The sequence below is a fragment of the Lytechinus variegatus genome, chromosome 17 (assembly GCF_018143015.1).
Source record: "Lytechinus variegatus isolate NC3 chromosome 17, Lvar_3.0, whole genome shotgun sequence".
NCBI classification, from domain to species: Eukaryota; Metazoa; Echinodermata; class Echinoidea; order Temnopleuroida; family Toxopneustidae; genus Lytechinus; species Lytechinus variegatus.
The window spans coordinates 24,817,208-24,834,429 of record NC_054756.1 but is presented as its reverse complement, the minus strand read 5'-3'; the positions used below and the strand labels follow the sequence as shown (position 1 = coordinate 24,834,429).

General features: G+C 36.6%; 1 protein-coding gene across 3 annotated transcripts; it reads right to left on the bottom strand.

Moving 5' to 3' along the window:
* Positions 1–220: 220 nt before the first annotated feature.
* LOC121430552 (rRNA-processing protein UTP23 homolog) lies at positions 221–17,193 on the bottom strand. Of its 3 annotated transcripts, none has more exons than XM_041627859.1 (4): positions 17,105–17,193; positions 4,909–5,113; positions 3,704–3,892; positions 221–1,289 (listed from the first exon to the last, which is right to left on the bottom strand). In XM_041627859.1, the coding sequence occupies exons 2-4, from the start codon at positions 5,080–5,082 to the stop codon at positions 888–890; spliced, it is 765 nt and encodes a 254-aa protein (XP_041483793.1). In that variant the 5' UTR covers positions 5,083–5,113; positions 17,105–17,193; the 3' UTR covers positions 221–887. The 3 variants fall into 3 exon arrangements, with proteins under 3 accessions (XP_041483793.1, XP_041483795.1, XP_041483794.1); XM_041627861.1 differs by lacking the exon at positions 17,105–17,193 and adding an exon at positions 6,346–6,559; XM_041627860.1 differs by lacking the exon at positions 17,105–17,193 and adding an exon at positions 6,390–6,557.
* Positions 17,194–17,222: the final 29 nt, after the last annotated feature.

Here is a 17,222-nt window from a genome sequence, read left to right as displayed (position 1 = left end):
AAATAGAACAGTTATACATTCAAAATTTTTGCTTAATTTTACAAAACACAGAATCACACATTTGGGGCCCGTTTCATAAAGGACTTGCAACTGTTCTAACTTTGCCATTATGGCAACTACCATGGTAACAGGGCTTAGCATATCATAATCAAGGTTTTCATGGTAGTTGCCATAATGGCAAAGTTACAACAGTTGCAAGTCCTTTATGAAACGGACCCCTGGGTTGGTATGCAAATGAACTGACATCACACACTCACTGATTCATTATGTGAAATATGAAACATCTTAATATTTTCCTCATGATGATGTAAAAGAGGGTTTGAATCCTCTTTGCCATTCTTCCAACCTAAAAGAAACAGCGAGTGATATCATCAACTCTCTGATACATTTGCCAATGACTAGTTTGTTGAAAATAAGTCAAACCTCATGTAACTCTCTTTATTTGAGGCTAAGCATCTGAAACACAGTATTCCTGAAAAAAAATGCAACTCTTGCTTTAGGTTAGGTGCCAGACCAAAAATCTAAGCCACTAGCAGCAAACTTTTTGCAGAAATTAATTTGCATCTTTTCTCTTCCAGCCCTGTAACACCTGCACATGAGGATTGGGAAAATCAATGTGAAATCTTGGCCAATCATGTATAGGAATATCAATAGCTTTTCACATTCTAAGTGAAAATTCACCAACAGGGTTCTACATGAATGTTTCCACAACATTACCATTGCATAAGACCTCCACTTATGATGTAAAAAGGGATTCTTTCATGGAGACTATGTGAGTCTTGAAGTCCCTATAGCTTTAAGACGGCATCTTTACCTTCTTCTTCTTACCGCTTGAATCAGACAACACCTTTTGAATCTTTTCCTTTGTTTCACAGACGGAGAGCGTTTCACGATCCAAAAGCTTGCTGAACTTGAAGTTGCTCCTGCACATGTGATGCTATCTTCACCTTCTTCCTCCTTCTCCTCTTTTTCTTTCCTTCCGTCTCTCCTGTCACGACCGACCCCTGCTCAGTACTCTTCTTCTTTTTCTTTTTCACGGACAGAGGGTTTGGCTGTTTCGGTCCTCTCCGCTTCTTCCTCTTCTTCTTCCCTTCATCGGTCCCATCCGCTCCTTGGAGTTTCTTCAAGGCGCTCTTCTCAAACTCCGAAGGGTTGATTTTCTTGGACGTCATAGACGAAGCAGCTGCTGTAGAGGTGACTGAGGGTTTCTCTAGGACTATTGCACTGAAGTGAAGGTACAGGAGTGGAGTTCCTGGAGTTCTATGGACAAGGGAACTCAGATCTGGATCCTGTGAAGAAAAGGAAATGAGAGGCAAAGCGACATAAATTATGAGACAATCACCGCTATAAACAACTATTTCAGTGAAAGCTTGCACGACGATATTGAAGTACAGAATATAAGTTTAGAAAGGGAAAATTTATAAGGGCCTTGTGTCATAGGTTCCATGACACTTGCTCTGGCGACAATTGCTCCGATGTGAAATCTCCATGTTAAGCCAAACATAAAACTTAACCTCCGATACTATTAAATAAATCCTAGTCCTCATCTTTACATTATTCTGAAACAAAAATTCGATTACAATTCTAACTCTAACCCTTTTCCCTCTGAGATATCAAGACCAGAGCAAATGTCACAAGAGCAAATGTCACAAGAGCAAATGTCACAAGAGCAAATGTCGCAGGAGCATATGTCTTTTCACCATTTCATAAGGGTTACAACTATGGTAAATTTACAACTATGGCAACTACCAAGGCTCAGCAGCCAATAACAGTCAAGGCTTCGATGGCATTTATCCTAGCCATGGCGTGTTTTCCTTCAGCAAGAAATTTATCCACACTGTGCTGCACTCGACCAAGGTGAGGTAAATGGGTAGCGGCAGGAATGAATTCCTCAAAAAAGTTGTGCGCACCAGAATCGGTAGACTAGCTTAGCCGGGGTAATAAAGGAGCGCCTTGAGCACCTAGCAATGTGGATAGGTGCACTTACATGTAACAAATCCTATATCATTATCATTTACAACAATGACAAAGTTATCATAGTTTTGATGTCTTTATGAAACTGGAACCAGGGGGGGGGTTTATGAACGGACTTGTCAGACGTTTTATCCGACAAGTCCCATTTTATCCGACAGTTACCATAGGAACAGTGCCTCTCAGCCAATCAAAATCATGGAAAGATGTCAGATCTGACAACTTGTCAAATGAAAATATTGATGAAACGCTCCCCGGATGTTGCGAAGATGAAATTATTTGTGAGCTTTCATGTTATTTAGGAGGAATATCATAAAAAGATTAAATTCTTTTATAGATGCCCTCATCAGATTTTGAACCAAGGTTGTTAAAGAGAAATTCCAGTAGTTGCAGTTAACACTGATTTCATGAGAAAGTCTGTAAAACAAGGCTTAATTGCCAGTATATCATCGAGGATCTAGACCTGGTACAGTTACATTAACTGGACTTTGTGAAATCTTGAAATCTACGCTGAAAAATGTTCACACCGAAAATCCCCAACACAGATAAGCGCACGTGGGACAATGTATAATTATTGCTTACGGAGTCGGGCCCGACGCCCTACCCGAATCCCGTGCTTATTTGCTGATTTCTCAGCAATTACACGATTTCTTCCAGAATCCTTTGGCACATGCGTTTTATTTATACAAACAGACACTTCAGTGGTCATTTCATTGGATTCTGTACGAACTCATTTTGATATCGTTACCAAAACTAGCATTTACCTTTAATTGGCAATCAGAAAGCTTGCCAGACATAGCAACAAGTAATGTACATAAACTGGGCTTCAATGATTTTTTTTTAAATGAACATCAGACTAATGAATCACATTAGGTCCCCACATCAGTGAAATCCATAAACTTGAGTCATTTCATTAATAGTTGCAACATTTATGAAGGAAAGGCATACCAAAAGAGGAAAACCACATTAAAACAAGTATTGAAATGGCAAAATAAAATATTCCCAAATCTGATAATTACTTGTCATGCAGACCAATACAAGATGCTAACTAAAAAAAAATATGGATTTGGGAATTACTTGGGAGCTAATTGGGAATTACACACCATTAGCAGGGCAAATTCAAATCAATTGAAGGTCAAGTCCACCCCAGAAAAATGTTGATTTGAAAAATCAAACTAGCAGAACGCAGAAAATTTCATCAAAATCTGATGTAGAATAAGACAGTTATGGCATTTTAAACTTAGAGTTTCCCTTATTTTACACAAAACAGTGATGTGCACAACTCCGTGACATGCCAATGAGTCGGCCGATGATGTCCATCACTCACTATTTCTTTTGTTTTCTATTGTTTGAATTATACAATATTTCATTTTTTACAAAACTGACAATAAGGACCAGTATTAAACAATTCCACCTGTTCAGGGAGAAATTAATTTTCGTTTTACTTGACAATGAGGTGAAAATTAAAATATTTTGTATTTCATATAATAAAATACAAAAGAAATAGTGAGTGGACGACGTCATCATTCTCCTCATTAGCATACCGACCAGGATGTGCATATAACTGTTTTGTGAAATTAAGCGAAACTTTAAAATGTCTTAAGTTTCTTATTATACATCCAATTCTGATGAAATTTTCAGTGTTCTACTTGCTGTATTTTTTTCTTTTTATTCAAATCAACTTCTTGTTGGGGTGGACTTGTCCTTTAAAAAATATTAATACTTTACTTGCCTGAGTAGCAATAAAATAGTGGTTCTTGTTGGAGTCGGCTATCATGCTCATGACACACTTGAAAGCAGAGACCGCTTTATCCTTGTGACCGCATCTTCTCACTTGGAATCTCTTCAGGATGACGTAGGCGCCGTACACCGCCTTGCCCAACGCTTCGGCTTCCTTTAGGATGCAGTTTGTTGTCGTCAACTGTAGGATAGGAAGTTTGGGGTTCAAGAACGAGTTCAAATACATCAGACATGACAATCTCAAATAAATAGGTTAAAGATAGATGTCAGTTTTGGTCATGATTCAAAATGACTTTGTACAGAATCCAATAAAATGATAACATGTGTGCCAAAAGTTTCGGGAATTGTGATAATTGCTTAGAAATTCAAATTAACAATTTTTCTGGGGTGGACTTGACTTTTAAACAAGATGAACACATCAGGGGCCTGTCTGACAAAAAGTTGCGATTGATCCTATCAATTGCAACTATGGAAAGCCAGCAAAGTCAACATATAAAATGCATGTTTGTTTAAATAAAATTCTAGATATGAAGGTATATCCATAAATTCAATGATTTTTTTGACAATTTGGTGTGTTCTCTTTTGTTTACAAAGGACATTTTGCAAATTTGCTGTAGAAAAAATTATGACACTGATGGTTTTCCATAGAGTTACGATTGATTGGATCAATCATAACTCGTAAGACGGGGCCTGGATATACTCGCAAACAGTAATGCACACAATATACACATGTACATTTCTTTTTTTGGGGGGGGGAATTTGCATTTCTTCTTGTTAATTTTGAAGTAATTACTTGACCAGAGACACAATCAAATTAAAGAACGGTCTGACTATGAACTGTACATAAATATGATTATCTTGGTCATGGGGGCACAATACATATTATTATGATCGCAAATATGAGAGATTTAAACCAAAATGGTTACACCTAATGCTATTTCTGAGTGCATATTTGGTTCATTGAGCGATTTCCTTTCAGAAAATACACACCGGTACGTTTACTAGCATAGGCTGCATATTTTGTGAGAGAGAGACACTTGAATTTAAAAGGGGGACACAACAGCAAAAATCACTGTGTAACACAAAATTAGGCACTAACATCATGACACATGACCCCTTCCCGCTCAGCCCCAAATGTACAAACTAATGAAGACTCAGATTTTAGATGTTCTTCAAACGATTTTGAATAATGCTCACCTGAACCTCTCCTCCTAGATATTTAGGCAGCTGCTCCTTGATGTTGATCTTGTTCTGGAGAGCCATGCGTGTGAACGTTCCGTCTACGAGGACCTGATGCGGCTCTCGGAAGTTGAAGTTGTGCTTGTAGAAGCCGAGGTATTTGCGTGCGTGCTTGTATCTCTTTACCTTCATGCTGGATGATTACTCTTCAAGAGCAGCTATGCTGGATTCAAAAGATAAAATAATGAAGCATAAAGAGCACTTGTTCACTGCAACCATCCTGCCTGTGGGGAATCTACAGGTAGGACTATGGTATGCCAATGTTGAACATAGCACACACTTTAAAAAATCATTAAGATATCACTTTTGCAACCAAAATTACTAATTTCCATACAGTTGCAATTTATTTTTCATTAGTAACTTATTAATATTCTTTTGTATTCACCAGAGCGCTCAAAAACTTGAATTTTGGGCATATTTTTGTGTACGCCCTCTATTGGTGGAAAGTAATATGGCAAGAAAATTTTCATTTTTCAATCTCTATTTTTAATTAAGAAAAAATAATTTAAAGAGTCAAATTTACATAAGAGCCAAGATATATGATGAATAGCTGTATTGAAAACTGACAGTGTAAAAAAATCAAGCATTTGTCCCATAGAAAAAGAGAAAATAATCCTAACATTGTCAACCTTATTTTGTCACACATAGAGATGTAACTGAGAACAAGGTTATATCATAACCTTGTTCATTGAATGAGTGATAAAGAGCAACAAACTGTCAAAATAATGTAAAAAACATATTTTTTAAAAAATCTCAAACTAAGATGAAACAAGTATGGGCGGTGTTTGTCCTTATAAACCCTGAAACACACGACAATTTATGATGTAGGATGATTAATTAGAATTTAGACACAAATAGAAATTTATACTCCTGACTGTGATAACTGTCTCTACAATGCACTTCACTAGCGTATCCAGCATCAACTACATGTATGATAAAGAAATGTATGAGCCCATGCACCAGGATAATAGAGTCACTACTGACCCCAGACAATTGGACCCATGAAATGCTTTGCAGGATCTGATGCTGGATACACGCCTGCATTTAGTTGCCAAGTTTACTCAAATTCAAGAAGTCTGTTGGCTTTGCTTTACTGTACATCTCCAAACTTTTAAAATAGTTCCTGAAGATTTTATTCTTTCAAACTTTTGGACTGGTATTTTACATTAAGCTTTACAGTATGTTTAGCCCATTTCCAAGAACCAAAATGAAATTTTTGAAAAAAAAACAGAACAAAGTGAAATGATCACTGTAACCCTGTAAAGAGCCAGATTACAAAGACCAATCAATCCAACAACTAGAGAGGGGGCAGATTTTTAAAGAGCTTGGCCCTCCAGTCATATTCACAACGAAAATCACACGTCAAAACCTTCCGTTTATAAATCTTTGATTCACCAAAATTGCATGATTAATTATCCTATATATGCATGCAAAGCTACCGTTGCGGAGCACTCTGTCAGGTCCTAGCTGGAGTATGTATACTGCCGGGGTATGTCATGTCTGCAGGCCAGATGATACACGCTCACAGCAACAGATCCATTAGAAGCAAACTCAAACAACTGCTCTCTAAGACTCTAACTCAAACTGTTTTCCTATTTATACCCTGTGCCTTACTAGGAGGTACTGCTATGTCCCTGCCAAGCATCAGTTAGCAAGGCATGATATTACAATAGACCCATAAATTGCCCAATGCAGCAGCTTAAGGCTTTCATAATAGAAAGGGATGCATTGTCATTAACACACTTGGAGCCAAGAGAGGGGAATGTCTATTGTCATAGTAGAGGCTGTGTTCACACAGCATACAATCTAGATTAACGGAAGTGTTCACATGATACACAAAATTAGTGCCTGTCTCTACACTTCTCCCCGTCTTATTGAGGATAGATCCTATCTAGACTTTTAGAAAATAAACCTCCACTTAAAACTTCAACATTTAACTTAACAAACTAATCTCACTTAAATGAAGATATCGAGATAAAATCCAAATATTCCTGCAAAAAAGGACTTGGTGGTACATGTGTTACATAAACCATCCATGTCGTGCATAAAAGTAAATTCAGAGAAAGCTCGGTTTCTTCAGATGATGCACACTGGGCACTCGCCGCAAACGGCTCGTGCACAGTGCGGCATCTATCTAAAGAAACCTCGCGTGCTCTGCATTTCCACTAACGCACTCGGCTGCATGCATTATTTGTATACAGTTTCGCTTGACAGCTTCCAAAAGCTCCTGCAATATCACCTTGAAAATATCCCTCACTCCTCCTCATTACGTGCGTCCAAGTTTTATTTCATCTTCGTGATAGGCTGCAGAACCCTTTGAAGATTACAGCAAATGATGATGATGATGAAGTATTATTCAGGATCAACTACAATATGTATTATTTGACTAATTCAACAATTAACTTTTTAAATGCACTGAAAATTTGACAGAATAAAAGCCATATTTGCGAATTTGCCCCTTCTTAGGGGGTATCACACAGGGCTAGATATATTATTTTGAACCTTCTCCATATTGCCTTTCATTCTCAGTATTAGTGGGGGTACATGGAACTCTTGCCGGAACGTGCAGCAGTATGTGCACGTGTGCTCGGCTTTTTAGATTTTACATCTTCAGTCACTCATTCTATGAACAAGGTGATGGTATAACCTTGTTCTCAGTTACTCCTCCCTGTGTGGTGAAATAAGATTGGCAATGTTTGGCTTATTTCCTCTTTTTCTTTGGGACAAATGCTTGATTTTTTGACACTGTCAGGTTCCATTACCTCTATTCATCATATAACTTGGCTCTTAAGTAAATTTGATTCTTTAAATGATTTTCTTCTTAATTAAAAATAGAGATTGAAAATCTACAATTGTCTTTGCCATATTTACTTTCCACCAATAGAGGGCGTACACAAAAATATGCCCAAATTTAAGTTTTCTTCTGGAAACAGTACAGTCCACCGTCTGGTGTATTGTCGTTCGAGAGCTCTCTGGTAAATACAAAAATTACCCCCAACTTCCAAGGGCTTATTTCGAAAGGGTGGGTGCTGTCGCGTTAGGGTGCGTCAACGCGAACGCGAAGATTCGTCCAAAGCCCCCCGGCTTGGCCGAAAGGGTGCGCTTGGAGCGTTACGTCACGTCGCGTTCACTGGAACGCATCCATTCGTCCAAAGCCCCCCGGAAGTGCCGAAAGGGTGCGTTTTATTTTGTTTTTAATAATAATAATAATAATAATAGTAATAATAATACTAACAATAATAATAATTACAATAATAATGATAATAATAATGGTAATATTAATAATCATAATAATAATTACAATAACAATAAGAAGAAAAAGAAGCGGAAGGAGGAGGAGAAGGAGAATAAGATAATGATGATGAAAAACAACAACAATTACAAGAAAAATAATATCACCAACAACAATGATTAATAATGATAGTAAAAAAATAATTACAATATGAAGGAGACGAAGAAGAAGAAGAAAAAGAAGAGGTAGTAGTAGTAGAAGAAGAAAATGATGTAGAAGAAAAAGGAGTATACGATAATGATGAAGAACAACAATAACAAAAAAATATCACAGACAATTATGAAAATACAAATTTAGTAATAATTATAATGATAGTAATTATAATAATATGAAGGAGAGGAAGAGGGATGCAGAGGAAGAAGAAAAAGAAGAAGACAAGGCAAACGCCAAGCGTTGTCTCGCCTGCATATTGCAGTCATGAAGAGAATGTATGTCAAAACTATGCTGTATGACTTCCGAGGCTGTCAGCAGTTTAGGGGGTGAATTGTGGTTCTGACAGTTTACATATGCAATAATGCTATAGGCCTACTTTATCCCTAGGAAATGAGATAACACTAAGAATGCTGTTAATACTATGAAGCTACATGTATAATGACTTCCATGGAAGTAAGGAAATTAATTTTAGTGAAAAAGAATGTAATTCATAACAATGTGAGTGAAAACTTTGACAGCTTTTCTATTGTACCTTTGGCAAATTTGTGTGAATATTATAAATGGTGTCAAGAACTATAGCTCATTAAATAAATAACAACAACAGCTTTTAAAGAATAAACAAGTAAAATACAAAATCTGGTTCAATTATAGAGAGTACTGAGTTCTGAAGTAAAATGTTCATTGACCTTTGACCTTAATCAAATTCAACTCACATTCGAACTTGACCTGCACCTTCAAAAGATGGACCTCTTGTATGAATTTGGCAATCCCACCTCGAAGCTGTAGAAAGTTATTGGGTGTACAACATAGCACAGTGCCAGTCATGGAAAGTTCATTGACCTTTGACCTTATTCAAATTCAACTCATATTCGAACTTGACCTGTGCTTTCACGAGATGGACCTCTGGTATGAATTTGGTGATCCCACCTCGAAGCTGTAGAAAGTTATTGGGTGTACAACACAATTGTTGACGACGACGCCGCCGACACCGGAAATAGTGATACCTATGTCTCGCTCCGCTACGCAGGCGAGACAAAAAACCGAAGGAATTATTTTAATTACAATAATAATAATAATAAGAGGAAGAAGAAGAAGCAGAAGAAGAAGGAGAGGAATAAGTAGAAGCGGAAGAATAAGAATAATAATAAGAGGAAGAAGAAGAGGAGAAGAAGAAAAAGAAGAAGAAAAAGATGAAGAAGTTCGAGGAAGAACAAAAGGAAGAGAAAGAAGAAAATAAAAAACGAAGGAATTATTTTAATTACAATAATAATAATCTAAATAATAGCATGCTCCTTCTCCTATGGATCATAAAAATAAAAATAATAATAATTATAATAATTATAATAATGATAAAATATGCTTAATGATAATAATAATAATAAAAATAATAATAATGATAAGAAGAGGAGGAATAAGAAAAGGAAGAAAAAGAATAAAAGAAAACAAGTGGAATGCCTCTGGCAGTCTCACCGGCATCACGAGGTTCAATATAGCAGCAGTGCTGACTTTGAATACTACTCTAACTCGCACAAGATGTTCAGTGATACATGGTTACTCTGATGTCCACTTTTTATGAACTAGACCAATAAACTTACAGAGATATGATGGTTATTCAACAAAAAAAACCCAACATGGCCAAATTTCATAGGCCTTACATGACCTTTGACCTTGATCATGTGACCTGAAACTCGAACAGGATGTTCAGTGATACTTAATTACTCTTATGTACAAGTTTCATGAATCAGATCCATAAACTTTCAAAGTTATGATGGTAATTCAACAGATACACCCGATTCGGCCAAAGTTCATTGACCCTAAATGACCTTTGACCTTGGTCATGTGACGTGAAACTCATGTAGGATGTTCAGTGATACTTGATTAACCTTATGTCCAAGATTCATGAACTAGGTCCATATATTTTCTTAGTTATGATGACATTTCAAAAACTTAACCTCAGGTTAAGATTTCGATGTTGATTCCTCCAACATGGTCTAAGTTCATTGACCCTAAATGACCTTTGACCTTGGTCATGTGACATGAAACTGTAATAGGATGTTCAGTAATACTTGATTAACCTTATGTCTAAGTTTCATGAACTAGGTCCATATATTTTCTAAGTTATGACATCATTTCAAAAACTTAACCTCAGGTTAAGATTTGATGTTGACGCCGCCGTCGCCGTCGGAAAAGCGGCGCCTATAGTCTCACTTTGCTTCGCAGGTGAGACAAAAATGAAGGAATGATTTTAATTACAATAATTATAATAATTAATCTAAATACTAACATGTTACTAGTCCTATTGATCATAATAATAATAAAAAAATAATGATAATGATAATTATAATAATAATGAGAAAAATAATACTTAATGACAATAATAATAATAACAATAATGATAAGAATAATGATAATAATAATAATATCAATAACAATAATAATAATAATAGTAATAATGATAGTGATAATAATAATAATAAAGATAAGAACAATGATAATAATGATAACATTTGAATAAATTCCCTTTTTTTCATTTCATTAAGAAAATTCAAAGAAAATGTATTTATCTTTAGTCAATGACAAATAAAAAGTAGACATTTCAAGAATCATATTTTCATCTATAAAACTATATTTTCATAAAAATTATTCAATACACAGGAAACATCTTCAAATGTACACAATTTTTTCACACATAATTTTCTTCAACCTGAATAAATCATTGTGCATTTTTTTAATCAATAATGTCCAATAAATTCTAAAAAAAAACTGTGGTGTCATTGACTTTTGTACAAGTTTTTCAACATTCATTAGTGTTGTTGGTGTTGCCGCTGCTGTTGTCATCATGGTTGCTGTAATTTATTTTCTTTTTGCTGCTGCTCTTGGTGTTGTTGGTGTGATTGTTTCATTGCTGGTGCATTGCTACTGATGTTGCTCAAGGTGTTGCCTGTGTGGTTGCTCTTGTCATCGCTGCTACTGCTGCTGTTTACAAGTATGGCTGTTGCATCCCCTGATGCATTTATTGATGTTGCCGCTTGTGTTGTTTCCTGTATGATTGCTTAATCCTTGACATTGGCTTTGTTTCTACTGTCGTTGTCGCTACTGCTGTTGATGTTTACCACTGTGGTTGTTGCATCTCTTCATGAAGTTATTCATGTTGCGCGCGATGTTCCCTGCATGGTTGTTGGAGCTCCTGCTACTGTTGATGTTGCCAATGTGATTGTTGCATTTCTGCTGTAATACATGTAGGTATTTTTGCTGTTGCTCTTGATGTTGTCGGTGCGGTTGCTGCATCTCTTCTTGCAGTTGAGGTTTCGGCTGCTGATGCTGTTGTTGCTCCTGCTGCTGTTCATGTTTATTGAAGTAACTGAAATGGAATTAATTTATAGAGCATGTGATATTTTATTAATAAAGATATTAATTTCCATGATTATTGATACCAAAGTCATTTATTCCTAATTTAATTATCGCTGTTAAAATTCTGCGAAAAATCTCACTGCTCATTGATTATGAAAATTTATGCGTAAAATCATAAGTTTGCTCTAATAGACCAGTTCGTAGTTACTTCGTGGACAATTTTGGTCAAATGACCTTTCATTTCTTTCATCATGATAGGCAGATTTCAAAGCAAGATATTACGTAAGCTTGCCTTACATAGCAGGATGAAGAAATTGAATAGACCAGGTGACTAGAATAGCACACAAATGAACACGTAATGAAGGCATTTGTTGCATTCCTACTTTGAATGCATATCTTAGCATGTTGCACAATGTACTTTGCAAACTGTGAAATACCAGTCGTTCGTGGAAGCATTGTTGTTTTTTGTGGATGAAAATGAAAATGACAATTCAAAAGAATATATGAATAATCAAGACATCAAAGTCGGTGCTTATCTCATTAGATTTTAAAGCACCATGTCACTTTAGTACAAATGACCTTCTTCTGATCATGCATAGAATCTTTTGATCATGCGCAGAAAGGAACTACGAACTGGCTTATTAATAAAATAAAGCCCCTAAAATGCTCATTTTTGTTTCACATACTCTAGATAGGCATCTGATCAAATTTATTTTTCAAAAATGTACACATCACATTTATTTTCTTATGTATTCTATTGTTTTCTAAATTTCTTATGTATTTCTTTGTTTTATGACTTTTTGCTTTTCATTGTGTTTTCAATGGAAATTTTCAGGGACTTTATTTTTACCATAGACAAGATAAAATTAAATGATTTTAAGCAGTAAAAGGAAAAATAATGATACATTTTATGAATTTTGGCTAAAAACACTATTTGCATTGGATTTGTACACAAATTCATGTTTTTGAGCAATTTTGGGTCTGCATGCACTTACGAAATGTTGCGTAATTTCGGAAACGCGTACCTGGGGGTCACAATTTTGGTCTCAAAAGTTGCGCGAGAGTCTTGAAAGTAAAAAGTCAGCGAGCGACACATTAAAAAAACTTTGAGCAGCTGATTTATCGCGAAAAATGTCGAGCCCCCCCGTCTTCTTAGGGTTAAACAACCCAAAAAAAATGCATAAGAAAAAAATTAAAATGTACATGTATACATAATTGATTTTAATGACTTTAATGACAAAATAAAGGGAGTCAAAATCCAAAATTATCACATTTGTTTTTTATTTCGTGATTCAGAACCAACCTGCTGATTTCTGAAGTGAGTGCACAATCTACAGGCAAGATCCTGAGCCACCCCCCCCCCTACCAAGATCATTTGAATAAGTGAGGTTTAATGACTGCTTTTGTAGTCATTAAATTTATCTGATTTATACATGCCTACAAGAGATATAAAAAAAATTGTGTTCTTTTTTGGGTAATTTTGCAGTGTTCCTAGCTGACAAAGCAGAGGGTGATGGTGTGTGGGGGGTCTAATAGGAATGCAGAACAATGGAACATTCATTTACTACTTTGGCAATAGAAAGCAAGACACAGCATCTAGCATTGATTGATATTGGATGTTTTACAACTGTCCAAGAAATATCATCAATAATCATTTAAGCATCTAAGTACTTATTATCTTATAGACTTATAGATGTCACTGTTTTCAAATATTGACTGCTAGAAGACCAAATAAAGAAGAGAACAGTACTGGCAATTTAATTTTTTTTAATGTGACTACTTTCTTCGCCAAAGTGAGGCAGTCATACTTAAGAGTGTTTTAACTTACAAGTGACATCACATTTCCTGCCTTCTTGTCTGGCTCTCCAAAACCTTCAACCATTTATACTTGGGTAACTTTGTATCTCGCATCCGTCTGAAAAGTTTGGGTGAAGCCTCCACCTGAAGGAAAAAAGAGTATTGAACTAATTAAAATATTTGCCACAATCTTGTATTTCTTCTCACATGTATATGTACATGTCTAAAAACAGGAAATAAAACATCTTTTGATTACCAGAATTCATATAGAAGGGGGTAAACAAAGGGTTCAAGCTTTTATTATGTTAATCAAAAATAAAAATAGTAAATGACATATGCTCTGGCCGAGAAACTTAGAGAAATTATTCCTCGAAATGTAGCTTGTATGTACATACACATGAGCAAGTAGTGAAAAATGGATTGAGGGGTGTGAGTAGGGGCTACGCAAACAGAAGGGGGGGGGGGGGCTGGGGTCGCATGTTAACTGTAGAGTTTTTAAAGTGAGCGACCATGCAAAAAATCATGACCAAATGGTAATTTTTATGTTTTTCAGCTCCCACACTGTTTTCCAAAACCATGTACAAAAATGACCATCTGGATGATTTTTTGCATGGTCATGGTCTTTCATGTCTATGTAATGTCTACATTACAAACTGACTTTAAAATCTGGTACAGTGCGATTTCATTATCATTGATGTGGGTTTTAATGATTTAACATTCTGCAACCTAAACAATATCCTTCATTTTTTGTCATCATTATAGCATTTTACTAGTCTACATGTTACCTGTGGTTGCATTTCAATCTCAGTGTTTCTTCACCCATTGCCAAATCTTCTGCCACATGTTCATCAGATTGGCCCCTGGCACATTCCTTGCTGTAGTAGACCAGTCAGAGCCAAGCTCTCTAGTTCCAGTCTGAAATTAGAACATTAATATTACATTGATATAACAAAGAAATATGTAGACTGACACAGTGATCATTGAAAAATATTGCACTTTCTATGAATATTGTTGACATTTTATAAAGGGGAATGATTCAAATATACCAATCATTTTTCTTTCTTGTTGTATTATCCTGAAATTTCTAGAATCGACCAACAATCGGTCAACAATTAATTCTAGTTAATTCATATAATTTCCACTTGATTATAAGCAAGACAGTCATTAACATATTAATCATACAAATAATAAAACATTTTTGTCATTAATATATTTTTGAATTAAAATAAAAGTTTTTTCTAACCCAATAGCACATGGATACCTTGCTGGTTAAATTTACTGGATTTTGTTCAATAGTACTTTATTATGAGATTCAAAGGCAAAAAAATACTTGGGCTTGATGAGATCCATTGCATATTCCCCTTTATTTTTGTTTTAATGAATGGACATTTAAGTACCTTTACGTGCTATTTAAGGTTAGGTTTGACTAGATCTAGACTCTAACTTTATGTGGTACTATAACAATGAAAAATAAAATTGAAAAGTTGAAGAGCCCCGACTGGGGGATTTCGCATTGTAAGTCCCATAATGGTGGCTGCACGATAGCTAGACAGCTGGCAGCTGTCTGTTTCGAGGAGTTTTTAAACATTTTTTTTTATTTCTCATACACAGACGGCTTGCTATTGTGCAGCCACCATTAGGGGACTTACAATGCAAAATCCCCCCGTCGGGGCTCTTCAATTTTGTCTTTAATGAATAACAATTTTGAAAATTAACGCGACCAAAATGCAAATTTATATTCCCTCTTGGCAATAATTCCCCAAAACGGAGAAAATTGAAGTTAAAAGGAACAAAACAGTGACTTACCTCGGCTGTCGCGCAAATTCACTTCCCCTTTTTATCCGATCTTAAGTACGTAAACATATGGCCATTGAGTCCCCTGTACAGATCGCGCTAGAACTTCGGTCTCTGTATTTGGTGAGTGAAGCCAACGGAGTTCAGCTGAACAACCAGCAAAACAGGGACCGAAGCTTTTGGTCTACTGCCACGGGTGCACCATTTAAAACTTATAATATCTAGATTTTGATTGGGTGTGAACGCACCTCTGCCACATAACTCCCCCCTGAATCCTCGCCTGCTGTCGAGTGCCTCCATTTCGTTTGACTTGTGTTCGCTAAGCCTATATGCTAAATAAGTTGAGAATATCCAATTTATCACTCACACTATCAATATGTGATTTAGCTCCTGTCCAATTCCAATGCTTGGATGGCCACATTGGATTTGTGTACATCTATTGCACACGCTGGTAATCGAGGATATCCCCGACCACACCGAGCAACAAAATTAATACAAAACCAAAGGAAAAGAAAAATTATGATTTTTAATATAGAATGTCAGGCCAAATCGTGGTTTTGGGAACCACTCGTAGATTTGTGTACGCGCACTTGTGTACAAAGTGAATGGAGGTGGAAATAGGGTAGTGCGTGAGCGTGTGACTGAATAAAGCGCTGCTGTATGAAGTGAACGGTGGTTCCCTATATCACGATAATGCCGAATGTCATAAAGGTAAAACAATATAAAGATATCTCTTAGCAAAATTACAGCCCTGTGTGGATCATAAAAACGTGTATGGACAGGTCAGGGTCGCGATGGGTCGTTGTGTGGACCTCAGTCAGATACTTAGTTCTGCAGACACAGAAACACGGGTATGGGACTAGACTGGATTATGTACTGTCAAGTTTGTCGATCGTATCGACAGGGTTCCTGCCAGAAGATTATCTTTTCTTGTAATTCAATTGATAATTACGCACCACAAATTATTCATCACCTTACATATAATATGAACGACATTTTGAATGGTTTTACTTACGGTAAAATCCTCATTCACCTCTCCGGTGACCTTCACTTCTGCTAATTTCTTCGTTTCATTTCGAATCGTCGCGGCGAAAACATCAAACAAACTTTACATTTTGATCAAAACTTTGGAGTGGGCGTGGCCTAATTAGTCAGCGAACCTCGTTCAAGACGATTTGTAAAATAAAAATGTACTGAACGCGAAGGTTCGGGAAAAGCCCCCCCGGTTGTGCCATTTGGGGGCGTTGTCGACACTGACGCGCCCTAACGCTCCCAACGCACCCTTTCGGCCAAACTGGGGGGGCTTTGGACGAATCTTCGCGTTCGCGTTGACGCACCCTAACGCGACAGCACCCACCCTTTCGACATAAGCCACTTCCAAGTTACTAATGAAAAATAAATCGCAACTGTACGGAAATTCATATTTTTGGTCACAAAAGTGATATTTTAATGATTTGTTTAAATTGCGTGCTGTGTACAGCATTGGCATACCATAATCCTAGGCCTACGTATAGATTCCCCACAGGCAGGATATGAACACTTGCCTGGCCTGGGTGGTCTTCAGTAGGGCCGCGGCCGTGCCGTGTGTGCCCGAAAGTTCAGGCGACCTGCGCTGCCAGTGCTCGGTATCATTACCGCGGCATCGGGGCTGTGGAAAGCTTAAAATTTACAATTGAAATCATTTTTAGAGTTTGAAAAACGATATCAAGCTGGTCACAGGATAGAGATACACACACTCTCTCTCTACGTCTTTTCATAAGTACTCACACAGTTATTTCAGACGGTCTGATCTGAGTCGGCTTGCATTTCAACAGCAACCCACCATGTGCTTTTGATTCTGTGACGTGACGTGACGTGACGTGTGGTGGACATAAATATTCATAGA